General features: G+C 46.6%; 1 protein-coding gene and 1 long non-coding RNA gene across 10 annotated transcripts in view; one reads left to right on the top strand and one right to left on the bottom strand.

Annotated features, from left to right (window-relative positions):
* Nucleotides 1-18,646, bottom strand: part of BMP2 (bone morphogenetic protein 2) — a 142,125-nt gene that overhangs the window by 54,785 nt on the left and 68,694 nt on the right. For 4 of the 6 annotated variants that reach the window (XR_013931400.1, XM_080408212.1, XM_080408209.1 and 1 more), the window contains exon 4: nt 11,790-11,924. Coding sequence is in view for 5 of the 6 variants with exons in the window: in XM_080408212.1 (XP_080264338.1) it covers nt 11,790-11,924 (135 nt within the window). In the remaining variant the exon portion in view is untranslated. Of the gene's footprint in view, nt 1-10,056; nt 10,174-11,233; nt 11,575-11,789; nt 11,925-18,646 lie in introns of those variants that run through there. The other 2 variants (XM_080408210.1, XM_080408211.1) reach the window with 2 other exon arrangements.
* LOC308071978 overlaps nt 1-18,646 on the top strand; it is a 378,690-nt gene that overhangs the window by 343,973 nt on the left and 16,071 nt on the right. For all 4 annotated transcript variants that reach the window (XR_013931445.1, XR_013931446.1, XR_013931447.1 and 1 more), the window contains 2 exons: nt 1,371-11,234; nt 11,328-11,414. This is a non-coding gene — a long non-coding RNA (uncharacterized lncRNA). The remainder of the gene's footprint in view (nt 1-1,370; nt 11,235-11,327; nt 11,415-18,646) is intronic.

Genomic DNA, 18,646 nt, shown 5'->3' with positions numbered 1-18,646 from the left:
TGGTGCTGGGAGGAATGCCATGGCTGTACGGCGGGGAAAAACCTGTGATGTCTGCAAGAGCTAGCAGCTGGGGGCATCCGGCAGCTGCCTCCCCAGGAATGAGCTAAGGACATCAAGCAACTCACTGCTCCCAGCTGCTGGGTGCCAGCAGGGCTATTTCACATATCCGGACAGCAATTACAGGGGAGCAATTATTTTTGGCCGCTACTACAGGGCCTCTGCTATCTCCTAATCTAGGCAGCAAGCAGAAGTGTTTGTTCATGGCCTGCTCCATTGTCCATCCCCAGCTTTTCTCCGTGGTAGTACATTGTTTGTGATGCTGTTTAAATCCTCCTGCCAGCCCCAACAATGCCTCGCGCAACCCCAGCGTGTTCAGGAGCTTCCAGGCTGCAGAAAAACCGATCCTGCTCAGCCCAGCTCTGTTTGTTGCAAAGTGTTTGCTTAGTGATTAACTCATGCACGGACATACACAGCCACAAATCTCTAGGTTGTCTCACAGCCTTTTCATTCAATTAAGTCTGTTGACTTAGTCTCATTTTGAGCAGTAACTGGATTTAGATAAGGCAGTGGAAACCAAAACATCAATTGTGTGATTTCTGGCCCAGCCGGTATGTTGATCTGAAGGGAATGTTTGTGCGGGCGATAACCGAGGTAGTGCAGTGATTAGGGCAAAGACTTCTATAAAGTAAAAATGCTCTGCATTAAGTACAAGCACTGGCCAGAGGAAGCAAAGGGAGCTGCTGCCTCTGCAATTCCCTCTTTGCCTCACTTGGTGTGCCGTGCTGTGAACGGCAGCCAGTGATGGAGAGGTGATGGTCTGTCTGAAGGAGCAATCATCGTTGGGGCAGGGCTGGGATCTCCCACTGTTGCTGGAGCCACACTGATGTAACCGTAACTGCTCCTCTGAAGCCCGCAAAGCTCTACAGGGATGGAGTCATTTGGGATTTAGCCAGTTACATTTTGTCAGCAATAGACCAAAGTTATTCTGGGATGATTTCTCCCCACAAGCTGTAGGGCATGAATCTACACTCAGTTCCCTAGGGGTTTGATTTGCCCAACATGAACCAGCCCTCGTTGCACACATCCCTGGGAAGAGGAGATGCAGGTGGCACACCCTTGGCATCTCTGCTCCTTAGAATATAGGTGGCCTAGATGGAAAAATTCTCTATAGTACAATAGCTGATGTCTGCCTATATAGGCAAGATGAAAGAAAGCTCTTCTATTTCCAAGCATACCTGCTTGTGATGCACTCCTGTGTCTTTTACTGATTACACACTGTAGTCAGAAAACATATTTGGAAATACATGTTGTTACATATTTTTCAAAAGTGCATTTCAATGTATGAAATTTTTGGTCCCATTCTTTTCCAGAGAACTGTTAAGCTAATGGGGAGCATAGGGCGTTCCTGACATGCTCCAAGTCTTCAGCAAGAAGCATGGAAGAAGAGTGCAGAAAAAGACCGTAAGAAGACACATGAGATAAGGTACACCCTTGGAAGGTAGCGTATGTACTACTGACTTTCTCTTTTTTTCTCATAGTAGCGAGGGTTTCTTCCTCAAATTATCCTTTGTTTCCTTCTGACATAAATCTGTGATAAAGGAGATTGTTCTAGCTTGTTCCAGTTTGAGAAGTCCTGATGGACACTGAAAGGAGACAAATATATTCTTGGTGGTTCTCAAACAATGGGCTGCATGCAGCCTCAGCACGGGAGGAAGAGGGCAATGTGTTCTTTCAAAGGACTTTTCTTCCCAGTTCCTCCCCCCCTGTTTGTTTCCCCTTTGGGCCATGCAGCACTGTTTGTAGAGGTGACACTGGAAGCAATGTAAAACCCGTGTTTATTGTGAACAGTGTTGTGCCCACATGCCTCCCGTGGAGTGGCGATGGGGAGGAGGTGCTAAGCACCTCCAAACATTGAGCCAATACTTCACATCATCGCTCCTGGTTTGGAACTGGAATCACACCAGCCAGCCTAAGTAGTAACACGCTGCTATGGGCACTTACAGTCCTGCTTCTTAAATGACCTACTTATATGAAGCACACTGGCGCAGGGGGAGCACATGTTTTAGTGTGCTCAGACTCAGTATTTCCGTCAGTGACTTGGATGGTGGAGTGCTTTCAGCTTTCTTGTACCAGGACGTTGCAGAAGTGGTGCAAGTACAGCATGCACTGGAGACTCACCCCCTTGCTCGCCACGCAGACACCCTCAGCCCATGGCTGTCACAGTTGCTGCTGTTGGAAGCAGAGCAAGCATGTTAAAATCTGCTTCCTTTGGGCTGCCGAAGGCAGTAGCTACCGTGCTCCTGCCACCCCACGATGCAGCTGAGCACACAGCAGCAGAGCTGTGCCCAGCACGGGGCTCTGCCCCGGCACGGCGGGTTAGCGCAACAGCATGCAGCTCCTGGGACCAGAGCAAGTGGCTGCGCGCGTGTGTACGCACACACACACAAACACTTAATTGTTGGCAACTTAACATATATTAAACATCTTCTGGTAGCGATGAAAGATGGCATCCTCCCAGAGTTTTGCATACCTGTGAGCTAATCGGCCCTTTGTGTGAAAGCGTAGGTGGGGACTCTTCTAACAATACGAAGTTGATTAGCTCATCATCTTGGCTTTAGGGGCATACTGATGTGCCCATCCTGCTTTCAGAGCTATGAATAATCCGGCTTCGCTGCTGTCCTCTTATTAAAAAAAAAAAAAAGGAGAGAGTGTAGTTTCAGGGCTTGGTACTCAAGCCTGTTTCTCAGTACAGGTGATGAGTGGGTATTTGCCGGTTATTCACTGGTATCACTCTTGGCTTCAAGTCTCCTTCGGACAGCTGTCAGCATCAGGAATTATACCTGCCTGACAGAAATAATTGCTGTTTTTCAACTATTGATTGAAATAACGTCCTTGAAGATTAGGCACACGTGATCCACGGTCAAAGCAAGAGGGCCATCAACAGAAGTCTGTGCTGGTCACAGTTCATTTAAATCTCTGTGAACTGTTTGGATGGTGGAGCAGACAGGGCTCTTCTGGTAGGTTAGGACAAGAAAACAGGCTGGGAGACTCCCATTTTGGGAGAGGAGGAAGATTGATTTTAAATGTTCTGAATAAACTTTAGAAATAGACTTAGATGAAAAAGAAAATGCATAATTAAAATACACATAAGAAACCAGGTCATGGTCCTGACAATATGCTAGGAGAGCTGGTAGAGGACAAGCTCAAATCGAAGTCTACCAGGTTATGGTGTGCCCAGAAAGATCCCTGTTATTAGAAGTATTAAGAGCACCCTTTGTGTGGAATTCATTCTGCTGCTGGAGAGGCCCAGACCACCACTCTGCACTCTATACTTCAAATAAAGATGTAAACACAGGAGGAAGTCTGGAGGAGAGCACCAGGACTGATAAGAGGTTTCAAAAAGCATTGACCTGTGTGGAATTTTTTTTTAATTGGATTTGTTTAGTCTAGAAAAGACTGAGAACAGCTATGAGAGAATTCACATGTGAAGACAGTAGCTAAAAGGGGTATGGTAAAAGGGTACAGTGACCACTGGGTCTACTTGCATGGGAAAGGACAAGATCTAGTTGGCTTTATTTGCAGCAAAACAGAGGAGGTGAGAGTTTAGGAGAACTCTTTCCGTAATGAGAGGGAAATGCTGGAACTGAGGGTGCAGAGAGGCTTTGGGATCTCTAGCTCTGGGAGCTTCCAAGAGTTTAAACTAATGTAGAACAGGAGTGGCGTAGGCACAGGAAGATGCAGGAGGGTCTCTGCATATCTATGTGTGCTTGCTTAAATCCATTCTTCGGGGTTTATTGCTTTGGTGGCAGTAGCAAAAGGCATCTTGGACTCAAGTTTGGTTGCTAAAATGGAAAAAATGCTGATAGGTGGGTACATTTGCACAGAGAATGTTGATAAGACAGGAAAAATGATATTGTCAGAAACAAGCCAGAAGTTTTAGATGTTATGCTTCAGAAAAGTATATTTATGGAAAATGGGTCCCTTGGCAAAGCAGTCTTTCATTAAACAGGAGATTTAGATGGGAAAATGTGCAATGAGCTCTGTAGATTAGCAGCCCAGCAAAATCCCAAGACTTCCGAGGTGTAATTACTGATCCTGGAAATGGTTGCTTTTCACCATTCGGGATTAAGCAGAGATAACACAACATCTCTGTATGCAACGGAAAGATGGGTAAAGAGATTGTCAGGGGAGCCTGAGAGCAGCTTCACCTGCAAAAAAAGGCAATACAAGAATAAGTTATTCAGAAAGACTCTGCAATAACTTGCCAAATTAAGAGGGAAATGGTATCTCTCGCAAAGTCAAGGAAGGACTGCGGTTAAGGGATGAGAGTCAGAAACCCAGCATTCAAAAACTGCTAGTTCTCACAAAGCCTGCACTTATATGTATTCAATCCAGGAAACTGGTTAGTGGGATGTGAAACTACCATATGTTTTTGCAGATGCTACAAGTATGCGTGCTGTCCTTATGTATATATGCTTTATCCCCACTTTTGAAAATGGGTCAAAGCCTTCCAGTGCTCCAGGAGGAAAACTCTTGAGAATTTACAGATCTAAGATGCTGTGATTAATGTTTCTGGACAGCAATTTCACTTTCCCCTATTGAGCCTTGGAAAAACAGAGGAGAGTGCAACAGGAGATCCACACCAAAGATCAAGGCAGACACATCTGCCTGGCTGTCAGATTTCACGCCAACAAATTGGAAGAAAATTAAAAAACCAAAGCCAGATCTGGTCTTTGCTCTGGGAGTGCAAAGTCTGAAAGGCTCCTACACACATAGTTGTGCTTGGCATAAAACCACCAGGGAAACTCCTGTGTTTCTCTGTTTTTGCCATCCCTTTAAAAGAAACATGTCAATTAAATATGAAGGAATGAGATCTTCCTGTTAAAACTGTTGTTAGTTTGTGTCACTTCAGTTAAGAGGAGGTTGCAATGTGCAACCTCTGCCCACCACCGCTCAACGGCTGTCCTTCCAAACACTTCAGGTTGCAGGCTGGCATCTTAAATCAACAGTCCTGCGAGTGTGGGAGACGGGACCATAAATGCTCAAAAGCAGGGCTTCTTTCCTCCAAAGCCCCAGGGAGATCTGCACCCTGAGACTTCATCCTTCTGTCAGGCGTGGAGGATGAGCTACCCTCATCATCATGTTGCTCTTAACTTTAATTTCCAGCACAAATAGCCCCAAACCACTCCAGAGTGGGGGCAATGTGACACTGCCAGATGATTACACATTGCCTCTTAATACAAAGCCAGTTGTGTTTGTGCTCCATTACTCAGTTCCAAATTACAAGCCTTATCTCACAGGAAGCTTGAGATGGCTCTATAGTTTCAGAAACCTCATGGTAAAAGGGTCAGTTTTTAAATACAGTGTTTTCCAGAAAGACTATCTTAAAAACATAGTGCTTTTCAAATCCTCTGTGTCCTTTAATGCTACTTTCAGGTTGTTTTTTTTTCAATTTAAACATTAGGCTCAGCAACACGCATGAGATGTTAGATTAAAGGGACACGGCTTGGGTTTTCCGTGTCCGTCCAGAAATAGCTATTCCCTGGGTGGGCCAGGTGAAGTCGAGCAAGGTTATTGTCGCACAACTTCCCCAGCTTTCTGGATAGAGGAGAGAGAGATTTGACTGGCTGCTTGCAGAAAAATCTGGCCAAAAGCACTGGGCCACATCCTTTGTGGAGGTAAATCAACATCGTCTGAGTGGCATTTCTGGAACCGTGACTATTTTCATCAGGATCAGGCCTTTTACATATGGTGAGGAAGTGGTAAAGATCACAAAGGGAGGGAAAGATATACATACATGGCAATAATTGCAAAAAGCTATGGGGTTTTCCTATGTAGGTGGTGTCATTTTCTCTAAAGAATTCAAGCGTGGCTTTCCCAGCACTCTTTCCCTTTAAGGAGACATGCTGAGCAGTGCCTCCCGATAAGACAACAAGCCCAGATGCCCAGAGGAAGAACCCTGTTGTTGTGAAGACACAGGCCCGAAAGGCAGAGTGTCTGGATTTTATTTGCAGCTCTGCCACAAACTTCCTGGATGATCGTAGCCAAGTTAACCAGGTCCAATTTTTTCAAGCAGCATCTGTGCCCGTTCTGCATATGCATGAAGCGTACATTCGCCATTCGGGGCTTTGCACAAAAGTCCAAGAAATGCAAAGCTGCAAAGAAACACTGCTGCCTACGCACTGCCCTGTTTTCCCCAGGCAAAGGGTGATGATCTGGTGAAGCCACTGGATCCCTGCCAGCAGGGATTCGGATCCAGAAACAGGCAAGTGCATCGATCAAAGCCCACCTTGCCCGATGGCCCATCACTGGCAGACAGCAGAAGTAGGTGCCTAGGGAGGAAAGCAAAATCAGGGGGAGCAGAGCTGGACTTCCAGAGCTAGGAGTGGTTTGTATAAACTTAGCAACCCTCAAAGGATTTCCAAACCTGGGAGCATGAGTAGTCCAGGACAAGCTGTCAGGGCACCCTGGGATTGTCAGCTTCTTTGGAGCAGGACTCACTTCTTTAGCTCTACGTCAGACTTACTGGGTCACACGGGGCTTTTGTAGCCTTTCCATCTCTGTGTCAGCTCCCTGCCTCTCACGAGGAAGTGATGCCGCCTGCCAGGGAGTTGAGGCTAAATGCACTGATGTTTCCTCATGCTTGGAAGGGAAGAGAAGTTTGGAGACAATTATTGTTGTGATGTATAGGAGCTTTGCCAGTACAGTGCCCTGTAATAACAGCTACTCTTCCTTCAGATCATTAAGTTACCAATTTCTTAGTACTCTTGCTCATGACAAGTAGATCTTGAGTTTGAAGAGATGCCTGCCTTCTTTTTCCTTTTCCCTGACTTACAAAATATATTTTGGAGATTTTCTTTCTTTATGGCAGTGTATCCAGATATCCCTGTTCAAATTGTCATCTTCCAGATCTTGCCTCAAAGGAGCCATAAGGCTCTAAGGAGATAACCAACACATTTGTGCCCTATCTCCATGGCTCAGTGAGAAATGAAGCATGAGGAAATGCTCTCAGGGGCCCTACAGATGATGAAACTGATTTAGAATAAAGAAAGGTCCGTCTGCTTTCAGAGACAGTCTCACATCTGCTCTTTCCATGCCCCATGAGCAAGCTACACCCTGGAAGCCGCAGAGCTGAGTTAGAGTGGTGGTGGGTTGACCTTTCACCCCAGCTTGTTGGTGGGGTTCGTACATCTGGGCTCAGGAGGGTATTAACGTGGCTACACAGCTTCCATCTGGAGATGGCTTTTGTCCAGTTGGCTGAGAAGGGGGCTGGATTGACAGGCAGCCGCTTGCATTGGCCAGTGCAGACATGCCTAGATTCTCCTGAGGTGCTACTGGAGGGTACTCAGATATTACAGTGATGAGGGCAGTCTGAGAACCTGTTTAGACCAGAATACGGGTTTCAGTGGCAGTTTTCTGGCTGATTAGTTGGGTGACTTTGTGCAAGTCTCAACTTGCTGTTGCCCTATCCAATAAATGGGAATAGCAGCATTTGTCTCCCTTTGTAAAACACTTTGAGGTCTACGGATAATCCTCCTCCTTTTTCCCACCCCTGATTATGGGACCAAGTGGAATCTTACGACACATTGAGTTTCTGTGGTCTAGTGTTTGCCAAGTATTTGAAAATGACTCTTTGGCTTGAGTTTACAATGTCTGTGACTGCCACGTGATTTTTAATGGAAGCTCCTAGTTGAAATCAGGTCACTATACAACTGAAAACGCATGAGATTAGGAAAGAAACTGAAGTAGTCATCAGGAGTATGCAGCCCCATGATGACCTAAGTGTCCTGCCTCGGGCACCCTGCAAGCAGTAACCATGCACATCAATAATCTTGTCAATAACCTACAACATTTTGTGGTTCAAGGTCTGCAAACATTTAAGAGTGGAAAACTCTACACAAGAGAAGATTCTTGACCACCCCACTGCTCTCTCCATCACCCAGCAAACTGTGCATGTAGGAGACAGAGCTAGAGAAATGCATTTCTGTCGGGCATTCAGAGATGGTCTCACAACATAACGTTCAACATTTTGAATTCAAGGACCTTGTGCTGCTGTGGTCAACTGATATTTTAGGACACAGTTTCTTCTTTCCCTGGATTTTCCTTGGCCAGGGATGTTTTATCCCATGCTGGATATAAGTCCATTCTTAGATCTCATCCCTAACAGGTAGCAAAGAGGTGTGTTACTGAGGTTATGCTATTTTTTACAATGAGCTGAAAGAAAACCTAAAGCATTGTAAGCAAACCCTACAAGTGACTTGGCAACTGAAGAGCAGAGTAAATAGTTAAGAAAATAGGTCACTGGTATACAGAGATCTTCCCGAAGAACATTGCAGGGCTGTACAAGCTTTGAAGAGCCAGGAAACCAGCAGAGATTTCTATCAGGCAGCGTGATCTAATGAGCTTACAGAAGAGAGGCTAAGGGATGGCTTGATCACAATCTGCAAGTACTCACAAGAGGAAGACAAAGGTGGAAATGAGGCAGATGTATCTCATGGCCGAAACTTAAAGCTGAGCATTTATTTGGGGGTAGGGGACAAGGGGACTGGGACAGGGATGGGGGAGGGACAGGAGCAGCAGCTAACTTCAGAGTAATGCTCCAAGGCTTCTGTAATAGCTCCTTGAGTCCCCAAGCTGCTGGAGGTGGATGTTTAAAAACATAAGCCGTAGTTCTAAGACGAATGATCTGGAGGGTGTCCGATGGCCTTTGCCATGTGAGGTAGTAGATTATGTGTGGTCTTCCCAAGCCCTGTAGTTTGTGAACTAGTGTTTTGGATTTCTTCAGCCACAGTAAGGTAAAAAGATGACTCCATCTTCACACCTTGCCAAGCTCGGAGCAGATTTAGTGAGAGTAAAAGCATTTGAGAGGGAAGAGTCTGGCTTGAGCTACCTCTTTTCTTGTCCTTTGCCTCTGCTGTGTCATTACAGGATGACAACATCAGAGTCACCTGCTAGCGTTTCTCCCTTTAAATCAGAAAAAAACCCAAGTAACACAGAAAGAGCCCATCAGTGAGCACAAATTAAAAAAAGGCTGCTCTACGTGCTGCTGCTGTTATCTGGAGCAGCACTCAAGGTCTGCTTCTTGGACCATGGGTGTGAAGGACTCAGCACCTGGCTGGACTGGACCCAGTGGCTGTGTATTTCATGAGTCCTATCAGATATGATCTGTCCATACACAAGCCATGTTTTACTTATAAAGTAAATTACATTACATGGGCTATAATGTACATTTTCAAAGGGGACCCACCTTAAAAACATTTTGTTTAATAAAATAACTTAATTAGAAGAGAGCTTCTGGCTGATGTGGTTGAGGCTGTGATAATTTTTCCTTCTCAAATCATTTTCTTTGTTTATTATACTTAATTATAGTGTAATTATGTATCCATCCTCTAGGCAAATTATGCAATCAGAAAATGTGAGTGGTTCATTTGCCACTGCTGTTGGGACCAGTGTTTACATCCCTAGTATAAAATATGAGCATAATTTCTATTATTTATAGTATATATGTATATGCATATATATAAAAGATGTTTCACCCAGAATGAAGAATCGGTGTAAATATTTTATTGGCAGTCATTTTTGCATCATCTACCATATTCGTTTGTGGCCTACTAATAATGAAACCATCCAAAGCTCAGATATTTTCTTGAGCCCAAATCTTAACACAACTGAGGAACGTGAAGTTCCGCAAATCAGCTTTAATTTTGGCGGAAGGATTATTATTACTTTTAAGAGCTTTTCTTGCATTTCACTTGCTAGTACTCTGAAAGAGTTCTGGCCAGAATTTCTTAGCACGAGAGAGAAGGGAACCCCACGGTATTCAGTTACAAGGTGTAGATATTTGTTCAAGTCATGGGTTCAGACTAATCTTTTTTCTCCCATGTGTTTCATGAACATGCTAGCCATGGCGGCACTGACTTTCAAAGGCTAGGCTATTCTCCCTCATTTTTCTTGGTGGGAGTTGACAGATCGTGTTTGAACATAGAGAAAGATGAAGCCAAACGTCCAAATCTTGAAAACCCATTTGAGACTGATGTTTTCTCCTTCTTCGGCCAGCTCTCAGCATGAATACAAACCGGATTCCCGCGTGGCAATTTCAGCTGCTCTTCTTGTGCTTATTTTGCAGAGATGAGGCCGCTCGCACTGACGGAGCAGGTGGGGAAGAAGACGCATCTGTTGGCATCAAGCGCCCGTGTTTATTACAGCTGGCAAAGAGGTGAGCTATCCATGCAGAATGGCAAGCCTACCTAACTGTCACCCGGCCAGCCCCGCAGCTGATGGAAATCTGGATAGCTATTTGATCTACCTCATTTTCCCCCCACCGGGGAGCTGGCCCTGCCTTTCACAGTGTCGCTCATCTGCATAGTGCTCTCCACCGATGTCTTGCAAGCACGTCTTTGCAGGAAATAAAAGGCTTCAGTGTGGTCTAGCTTCTGCCGCGTTCCCTGCAGGCGGGCTGCTATTTTTATGAAGAGCCAACATTTCTCAGCCACATAGGCAGAACTGAATTTTGCCACACCGCAGCTGGAGGGCCAGGACTTGCCTGGGGAGCGGTGGGGAGGCTTGGGTAGAGCTGGGGTGGCACAGCTGGGTGGGGGGAGCCAGCAGTGTGGCACCTGGGGAGGTGGGCAATGGAAGAGCCGGGAGTGGTGGTCCCCCAGATGAAGTTAGCAGCCCAAGGGAGGAGAAATAAGATGATTCCCGATTGTCCTCACCAGCCCTGCAGCTCCCTCATGCAGAGAGTGGCCTCAAACAGCCTTTCCCTCTCCCCACGCTCGAAATGCAACCACTGCCCCGTTCCTCCCTCTCCCTGAGAAGGAAGCTGTCAGTTGTGGTCTCTGAGGGAAAGGTGCTACCCCAGCCAGCCGGGACGAAGCTATGGAGCGGAGAATCAAAGCCCAGATCCAGGCAGATACTTTGTGGTAATCTAAGAGCCAATAAAAATCTGGGGAGATTTTTCAAAGGAGCCAGCAAGTACTCCCAGGTCGGTGCTGTTGCCCCATCCTGACCTGCTGACCCCCCCGGGGGGCTGTGTGTTTGTTCACACACGCAGGTAAGGCCACAGCAGCCAGATGAGGGTGGAAATAGCCAAGCTGCTGGTCTGCAGCGTTGGCTGTAAAGTCCTCACACGCAGCAGATGGGATGAGATGTGCCAACAGCCCCAAGTCTGCAAGCAGGCAGTAGCTCCATGGGATGCTGGAGGACCACAAGACCAGGCACTGACTCAGTCCACGGCAAGTAGGCATCTCCCCAGAGCGGGGTGAGATGGGAGTAGTAGGTATGTAAGATGTTTTTGTTTTTTCCTGATGTTATCCCCATTTTCCCAGGTCCCAGCTTCAGACAGCCGTCTGCCATCTGCTTTGGCCAGACACCGAGACGCTAGCAATTGGCTGCCGTTACTGTCATGAGCAAAGGTACAGTGCCATCAATTGTCTGAACTTTGTCAGCCTTTTCCCGCGGTGATTTTGCATGGTGTGAAATAGGTTGGGACTCGGCGAACGGCGCTGGGGCTGATCGGCCTACTGCCAGAGGAGGATTTGTCCATTATAGTCTCACTTGCTCTTTGGGTGTGGCCTGAAAAGGGAGGGTTTGAGCCAATATTTGTTGGGATTTTTCCACACTTCGTTATGAAACCCATGCCTTGAATTTTGGAGTATATGCCTTAAAAAGCAATATTACAAGTGCCTAGTTCCAAGATAACACTTGTCACCTGTTGGTTTGAAACCGCTATAGAATGAGTGCTGTATTTAACTAGATTTGAGCGATGGGGAAGCTGTGATGCAATTTACCTGAGGTCGGGCAGTAGTCTGAAGGAAGGACTTGGAGCAGGAGTCAGAGTGCTGAGTCCCCGAGCAGTATGCCAGGTGCAGGCAGGGCTCCTCCATCCTTTCTGTCCTTTCCTGGTTTTGTTTCCCCTTGCATTCCTAGGGAAAAATGAAACAAGGGAAAATTAAATGTGGATTATAAGCTCCAGCATCTGTGCTAGTGAAACCTGCAGCCAAGTGAAAGCTGGCTGAGTTTGGTCCTGTGTTGGCCACTGATTCTTAAAGAACTTCTTATCACAGAGTGAACTGCTGCAGAAATGAGCCCAAGAGCTGACAGCCCACAGCTCTGAGTGAGAACAAGGGCCACCATTCCTATTCTGAGATTTAATCAGTTGAAACTCAGTTGTCAAAAAGCCGTAAGGGAAGCCTGGTATATTTTTATACCTTGCACTGTTTCCAGTGAAAGCTGCATCTGAGAGAAGATGTGGGTGTGAGATCTATGTGATACCCTTTCTAAAACCTTCAGATGATCAAAAAATGCACAAATCAAAGCCATGAGTGGCTTGGTTATTTTATGTATGGATCAATGCCATTATCAGTGAAATTAGGTCCATGCCTCCCGCCTGTCGATGGATTTGCACAGTGGGCAGGAAGGAGGCCAATCTAGCAAGGCTTGTAAGAGAAATTTTTGTTCCTATACGTGCTCTCAATAGGTGTTGATGCTGTGCTCAGGAGCCCTGCTCATGGACTAGGACTATTGTGCAAAATAACTGTACAGTCATGAAGTGGAGAAAATAATCTCATCCCCACCCTCAGGATGGGTATGTCTGTGCTGCAGACAGACTGGAGATTGGGAGGGCTCCCAGCCAGCCAGCAGTGGAGGCCCCCTGGAAGCCTCAGCCCCACAAATACGGTCCAGCACTGCTTCAGCACACCCTGAGCTTTACACTCCCAGGGAAGCATTGCACCGATATCTGAACTGTCGGAAGTTACAGCCAGCAGAAGTAGGCTTCCATTCACACCTTCCGTTTTCATGTTGACATGCCATAATGACATGAGGCAGCAGATGGATGCAGACCAGGAAGAATTTTGGGACATACTAGGCAACAGGGATCAGTCCCTTTAGCTCACACACCCCCACCATTACTCCAGCTGAGGGATTACAAGTCAGTGTCCACAGCTACAAAGGACCAAACTGAAAGCTTCTCCTAAGTGAGAAATAAAATGGGCTTTGCCCAGGTTTATTTTATGTAAACCTCCACCTCCTTCACAGTCTGCAAAACCTAAACCCTGCTGTTACAAATTACTGCTCCAGTTCCGGCTGGGTTCAGTCTTTCTGCTCCCTCTCAGAGGCAGAGCTGACACCTTTCACCTCTGGAGAAGGGTTGAACGACAGGCATCCAGCTAAAATCCCATGTTACCAGCTAGAAGTAAAACATGCTTTTCAATCAGCTATGGGACATGTTTCCTGAATGCTCTGGTATCTCTGGTCCCCTCTACTTTGTGAAACTATTACTTTGCATAATAGAAGGGAGAGACGCTTCGACCATCTGGTAGGCAACGCCATGTATAATTTAGGTTGCTTCACTCACTCTCTCGTCAACAACAGGAACATAGCTTCCTTCTTGTTTGCCTTGATCACTTAGCCCTTTGCTAGAAATGCAAGGTCAGAAGCAGCTGTGGGGGAGTAAACTGTATGCTGCACTGGGTTGCAGAGCTTTGAGGGACGCCTCTGCTTGTGGGTGAGATCCCTTCACAACCAGGTCACTTCTGACTCTGTGTGAGCAAAGGGTTAAAGAACTCAGTAACTCCCAGTCAGGAGAGGACAGCTGGTATCATCATATATGCAAATGCCCCTTTCCCCTCCCAGGGGAACCTGGTTCCCCTCCAGCAAAGCCTGGGGACTGGGATCACATTGTCTGAGGAATCGCCACCAAAGTCACTGTCACTCTGGTCAGCTAAGCAGCCTCCCCGCATACAGCCAGCAGGGCGATTGTGGGGGAGTTGACCAAGTCCACTAGTGTCCAGCATGGAGAGAGCTCCTGGGGCTGGGACAAGAGCTACATCATCCCCAAGGGACCCCTTATCTCAGGGACAAAGCCACCTTTTCATCCCCGTTGGTGGTTTTCTTAGACAGAAACCTGCACCAGGGAAACTACCATTTGCTGCTTTCCTCTATGTCAAGAGGATCTTGGCCCTCACCAGACCTGCACTCCTGTTATTCCACTCGTGGCGGGCATAGGCAGGTGGTTAAGGCCCTGATGCTGAAGTTTATGGGTGAAATCAGTGGGATTATTCATGAGTTCAGAGATAACCATGTGCTTTTATAGTTGGCTGGAATGGCGTCTCAAGCTGACGGCTGGGAGTCAAAAGCTCTGAGTCACAGGGTCCCTCCTCTCCTTCCTGTGTGACCAGTCTGTGTCTGCTTCCTTGCCTGCCGCATGAGGAAGATGACAGTTGCTTTTATCTGATGGTTAGTTTCAAATGGCCCTAAAGGCCTTTCTTGGTCTGATGAAAATTCAGTAGAAGCTGGACTAGCGTGGAAGAGACAGGGGGACATTTAACTAATGAAAGCGCTGGAGCTCAGGAAGGCAATTACATCCTTTCCTCATTCCCACACAGGTTACTTGGTGATTCCTGCAGGATCTTCCACGGGCAGGGAGGAGTGGGAGGCCATGAGAAAGCTGAAACAGGGCCCTCTGAGCGAGTGGAAGGCTTATGTAGGGTGGTGGTTTGGGTGCCCGTCACAGCAGATTGTTATGCTAGCAGGTTCCCAACGGTAGTTACAGCTTAAAAAAGTCCCCATTCAGTTAAAACCCATGACCTTGATATTGCAAACCTCTTCTTCACATACGTGCTTTGTAAAACAAAAACACGCACAAAAACTAGAGAGAAAGATGAAAACACGGGCCACTTGCATACATTTTTTGCCCCAGCATACAGTAAGTCCCTAGGATAGTGACTGAGAGGACTTTCCGCATTTGGCATGTTCGCCTCTGAATAAAAGATGATTTTAGATAGAGACTCCATCAATTCTCCTACGGTTCCTTCCCAGTGTCAGCCAGTTCATTCAGGGATTTCTCTCCCCACGGACCTGGGCAGAGCCAGCAAGGCAGCACTGGCTGGCAGCACACAGCCAGTGCCGAGTTTTAGGAGAGACGAGCAATGCAAACTGCCCAGGATACGCAAGGCTGAATGGATCGGTGGCTGATGGACTGACTGCAAGGCTGGTGCCTTTGCTTTGTTGCATTGTCCCTTTGGCACCATTCCTGGGAGGAGAAGTTGCTCGTGCCACCCTGCTTCAGTGCACCCACGGTTTGCGGGGGGGGAGGCTGGCTTTGACATGCCTTTAAGACAGGCTAGTCTACACCTCCCTGGTGGTTAACAAGTCAAATAGGATCATCTGCTTGGCTAGTGTGAGAAGCCCTGTGCGGTGCGGTGTACAGCTGCTGGATCCATGTGAATATGCAGGCTGAAACCCTGCAGAGGAACTGTGGGTGTCCGCCCAGCTGCCCTGTGCTTTTGCAGGCATTTGTGAATACAATTGCTCTCACTTTCCATTGATAGAAATCAAAAAGCAATTAAGAATCAAGCTCCTCAAATTGATAGGTGTCCTGAATTTGAAACATTTTTCATTCTTTGGCTGGTATCACTGCGTAGATTAGATTATTTTTTTAAAGAGAAGATTAAAATAAACAGTATTTATGGTTTAATTATTTGAATGACTAAGAAGCTCCAGCTTTATTTTAACTTCACAGAGGACAGGGAGATGTTTTTAATGATATGTTTTACTCACATAGCATCTTTCATCCAAGGATCTCAATCTGCTTTTCAAATAATTAATTAATCCTTGTACCTCTCTATGAGACAGTTACTATCTCTGATATTACTGATGGGTAAACAAAGGCACAAAGACGTCAAGGCACAAACTGTTTTCCAAATATTAATTAACTAATTCTCACACTACTCTGTGAGACTGTTACTATCTCTGCTATTACCAATGGGTAAACTAAGGCACAAATATGCAAGCAACTCGCCCGAGGCTGTGCAGGTGAGTCAGTAGCAAAGCTGAGAATAGCGTATGACCACTATAAGTCTTAGCTAATTGTTTCTAGCAAGTACTATGCCATATTCCTGACAAGGAGCAATGCAAGCCCCTGAGTGAAGCACAGCTGAAACCAGCTGGGTCTATGAAAATATTTCCTCCTGTCTATCTTCATCCACTGGAGATCACATTTGCCCACATAAGTTCACAGCTTCTTTTGAACTCATCGTGACTGGTGGAAGCCAATGTAGCTGTGATGAGAAATGGTTGGTTTCAAGTATCTGGGGAGTTTTGAGATGCTCCAGTAATGGTGGCTGTCCATCAATTTTTCTAGTTTATCCCTGTATCAGTTCTGTGTGGCATTCTCAAGCCAGGAGAGCCCCAGACTTGACGGGGTACAGGGTGCCACACACAGAGTGATGCCATTGCTCCTCTCTCCTCCATCCAGGCCTGCAGCCTTGGAGCAAGCACTGCCCCAGGGCAGCAGGGTGGGAGCGGGGCTGGCCCCAAGCGTACTAACACGAGCTGCTGTAAGCGTGTGTGTACTGCTGTCATTTATCCACCTTCCTCCTCTGGGACATGACAGGGTCCGAGTTTTAAAGGTCCATGCAAGAGCTCTCTGGAGGCACGTGGAGACCCCGTGGGCCAGGGCCCCTCACCAGCCAGAAGCACCTTGCCTCCTTGCACAGTCCATCAGCTCAGACCTCAGCATGCATTTCTGCCACGGAGCAAGGGCTTTGTTCTCCCTATGAGGAACAGAAAAAGCAAGGAAGCTGAAGGCACCCTCTGCCCTCTGGAAAGGTCTCCCCTTTTCCATCCAGCTGTAGCGATTCTCTGTGCAGGCACCTGAACCCTCACCACGCGCACATCCCAGCTGAGCTGTTTCAAACATGGGCTTGGCCTCATCAAATGCACTCTCATTTCCACATGAAAGGGCTGGAGGAATATGAAGCCAGCTCATCTGTATTGATAAGAATTTGGCATTACTTTCCCCCACTTATCTAAGCTTTCTGTGTACATTAATCACAATGCAAAAACCAGGAGGGGGGATGCGTCTTCTCAGCTGTCTTTCCCTGAGCTCAGGCAATAATCTGGGATGGTTTTTTTTGTGGCAGGGTGGGTTTTTTTGGTTGGTTGGGGTTTTTTTCCTAAACTTCCTTTTTCCAGTTCCACTCTGCTGGAGTCTGATTGCTCCCTCCCCTCTGCAATTTGGATGCCTCACTCTTTTTGTTACAGCTCTGATGCAAGCGCTCCACTGCCGTGTTTGCCAAACCTGGCATGAGTACCCACTGCTAGTCTAGACACCAGTCTAACTGTAGCACTAATGCTAGGGTTTAACAGACTGATCTCGGCATTTGTCATAGCTCTGCCCACGGTCATTGCTTTGATCTTTATCCTTGAAAACCACAGTCATTGACAAAGGTAAAATGAATTTCTGTCTTTGAAAGACTTTGATGGCATTCCCTTGTTTTGTTTTGTTTTGTGTTGTTTTTTTTTTTTTTTCTCCTCTCCTTTGCTCTTCCAGCTGAACTTCATCATAAAGCTTCTGATTACAGCTGCAGCTCCAGCACCAGATAGAGTTCATGCTTTCTTGCTTTCTGCCGTACGGCTGTTTGAAAATCTAAGGGGGAAACCCTGGGACTCTTATCCTGAGACAAACTGCCAGTGAGTGTAATGTAAACTTTAATAGGAATCGGAGACAGACAGCCCTCGGGATTTGCTCTCGTACCTTCTTAAAAAACAAAACAAAACAAAATCATCTTGAATAGGGCCAAGTGCCAAAAGCAGGAGAGAATGAGAACTATTTGGTGTTAAATTTCTAGTTTGAAATCTGCAGTGTGCCAAGTACTACTGTTTGCCTTCGTGTAGTACCTAGAGGTTGAGCTGAGACAAGGGCCTTCTATTAGACGTTGTATAGACACGTTGTAAGAGATTGCCTCTGCCTGGAGGTGTTCATAATTTAAATAAGCATGATGAGCAAATCAGGTGTTACTAGCTCCATCTTCTAGATGGGGAAGTGAAGGCAAGGAGTCTACACGCCTTGTCCAAGGTCACACAGGGGACCCGAATTCATTGCCGGGCTCCAGGTTGCCTTCATGGTGGTGATAATGTCGTCTTTGCTGGTGAGCTGCTGGCTCCAAAAGCGATGGCTGGCCCATGGGTGTACGGCTAGATAGCGGTGCCTCGTTTGCGATGATTTATGACACTTTTCCCTCCTTTGAGTTGCAGGGCTTGGCTCGCTAAGCGGGGCTGCTACAAATCTCTTAGCAGCTCAGCCTCTGCTGGAGAAAAAGTCAGCAGCTTTTGAGCCAGGCTTTTTTTTTTCTCATAAGGTTATAAAAGCCAATTGTGAGGTGTCTTATGCCTTTGAATTTACTGTAGGAAGCAGTCTACATGAGGGACCTTCAGTGAGGTACTTCCACCAACCTCGATGAATTTCAGTGAAAACAGAAGAGGGGGGTCCTTCTACTGAGCCTAGAATAAAAGCAGGAGTTTAAAGAGCTTGAGTTTAATATCACACGCAGTGTAAAAGTAAATAAACTCGATAAGGGGAGGCTTTGATTATGGGATATAGACAGTGTGTTATTTGCATATCTGTAAAATTCTTCCAGGGACGGAGGGTGAAATCCAGGTTCATTGAAGTCAATGGGATTTTTGCCACAGATGGCTGTGGGGCCAAGCTCTCTCCCTCAACACTTGTGTGGGAGAGAGAAGTTATTGATGGTAGCAACTCTGAAAGCACCAACAGTGATGTCCTGTCCCAGCGCCCATCCAGAACAGCTTTCAGGATATCCAGCTCCTAGCTAGTAGAGACCATGTCACAAAATCACGGCAT

The sequence above is a fragment of the Falco punctatus genome (genome assembly GCF_963210335.1).
Source record: "Falco punctatus genome assembly, chromosome: 12".
Taxonomy (NCBI): domain Eukaryota; kingdom Metazoa; phylum Chordata; class Aves; order Falconiformes; family Falconidae; genus Falco; species Falco punctatus.
The sequence above is the reverse complement of the archived record's forward strand: the minus strand, read 5'-3'. Positions and strand labels throughout refer to the sequence as shown.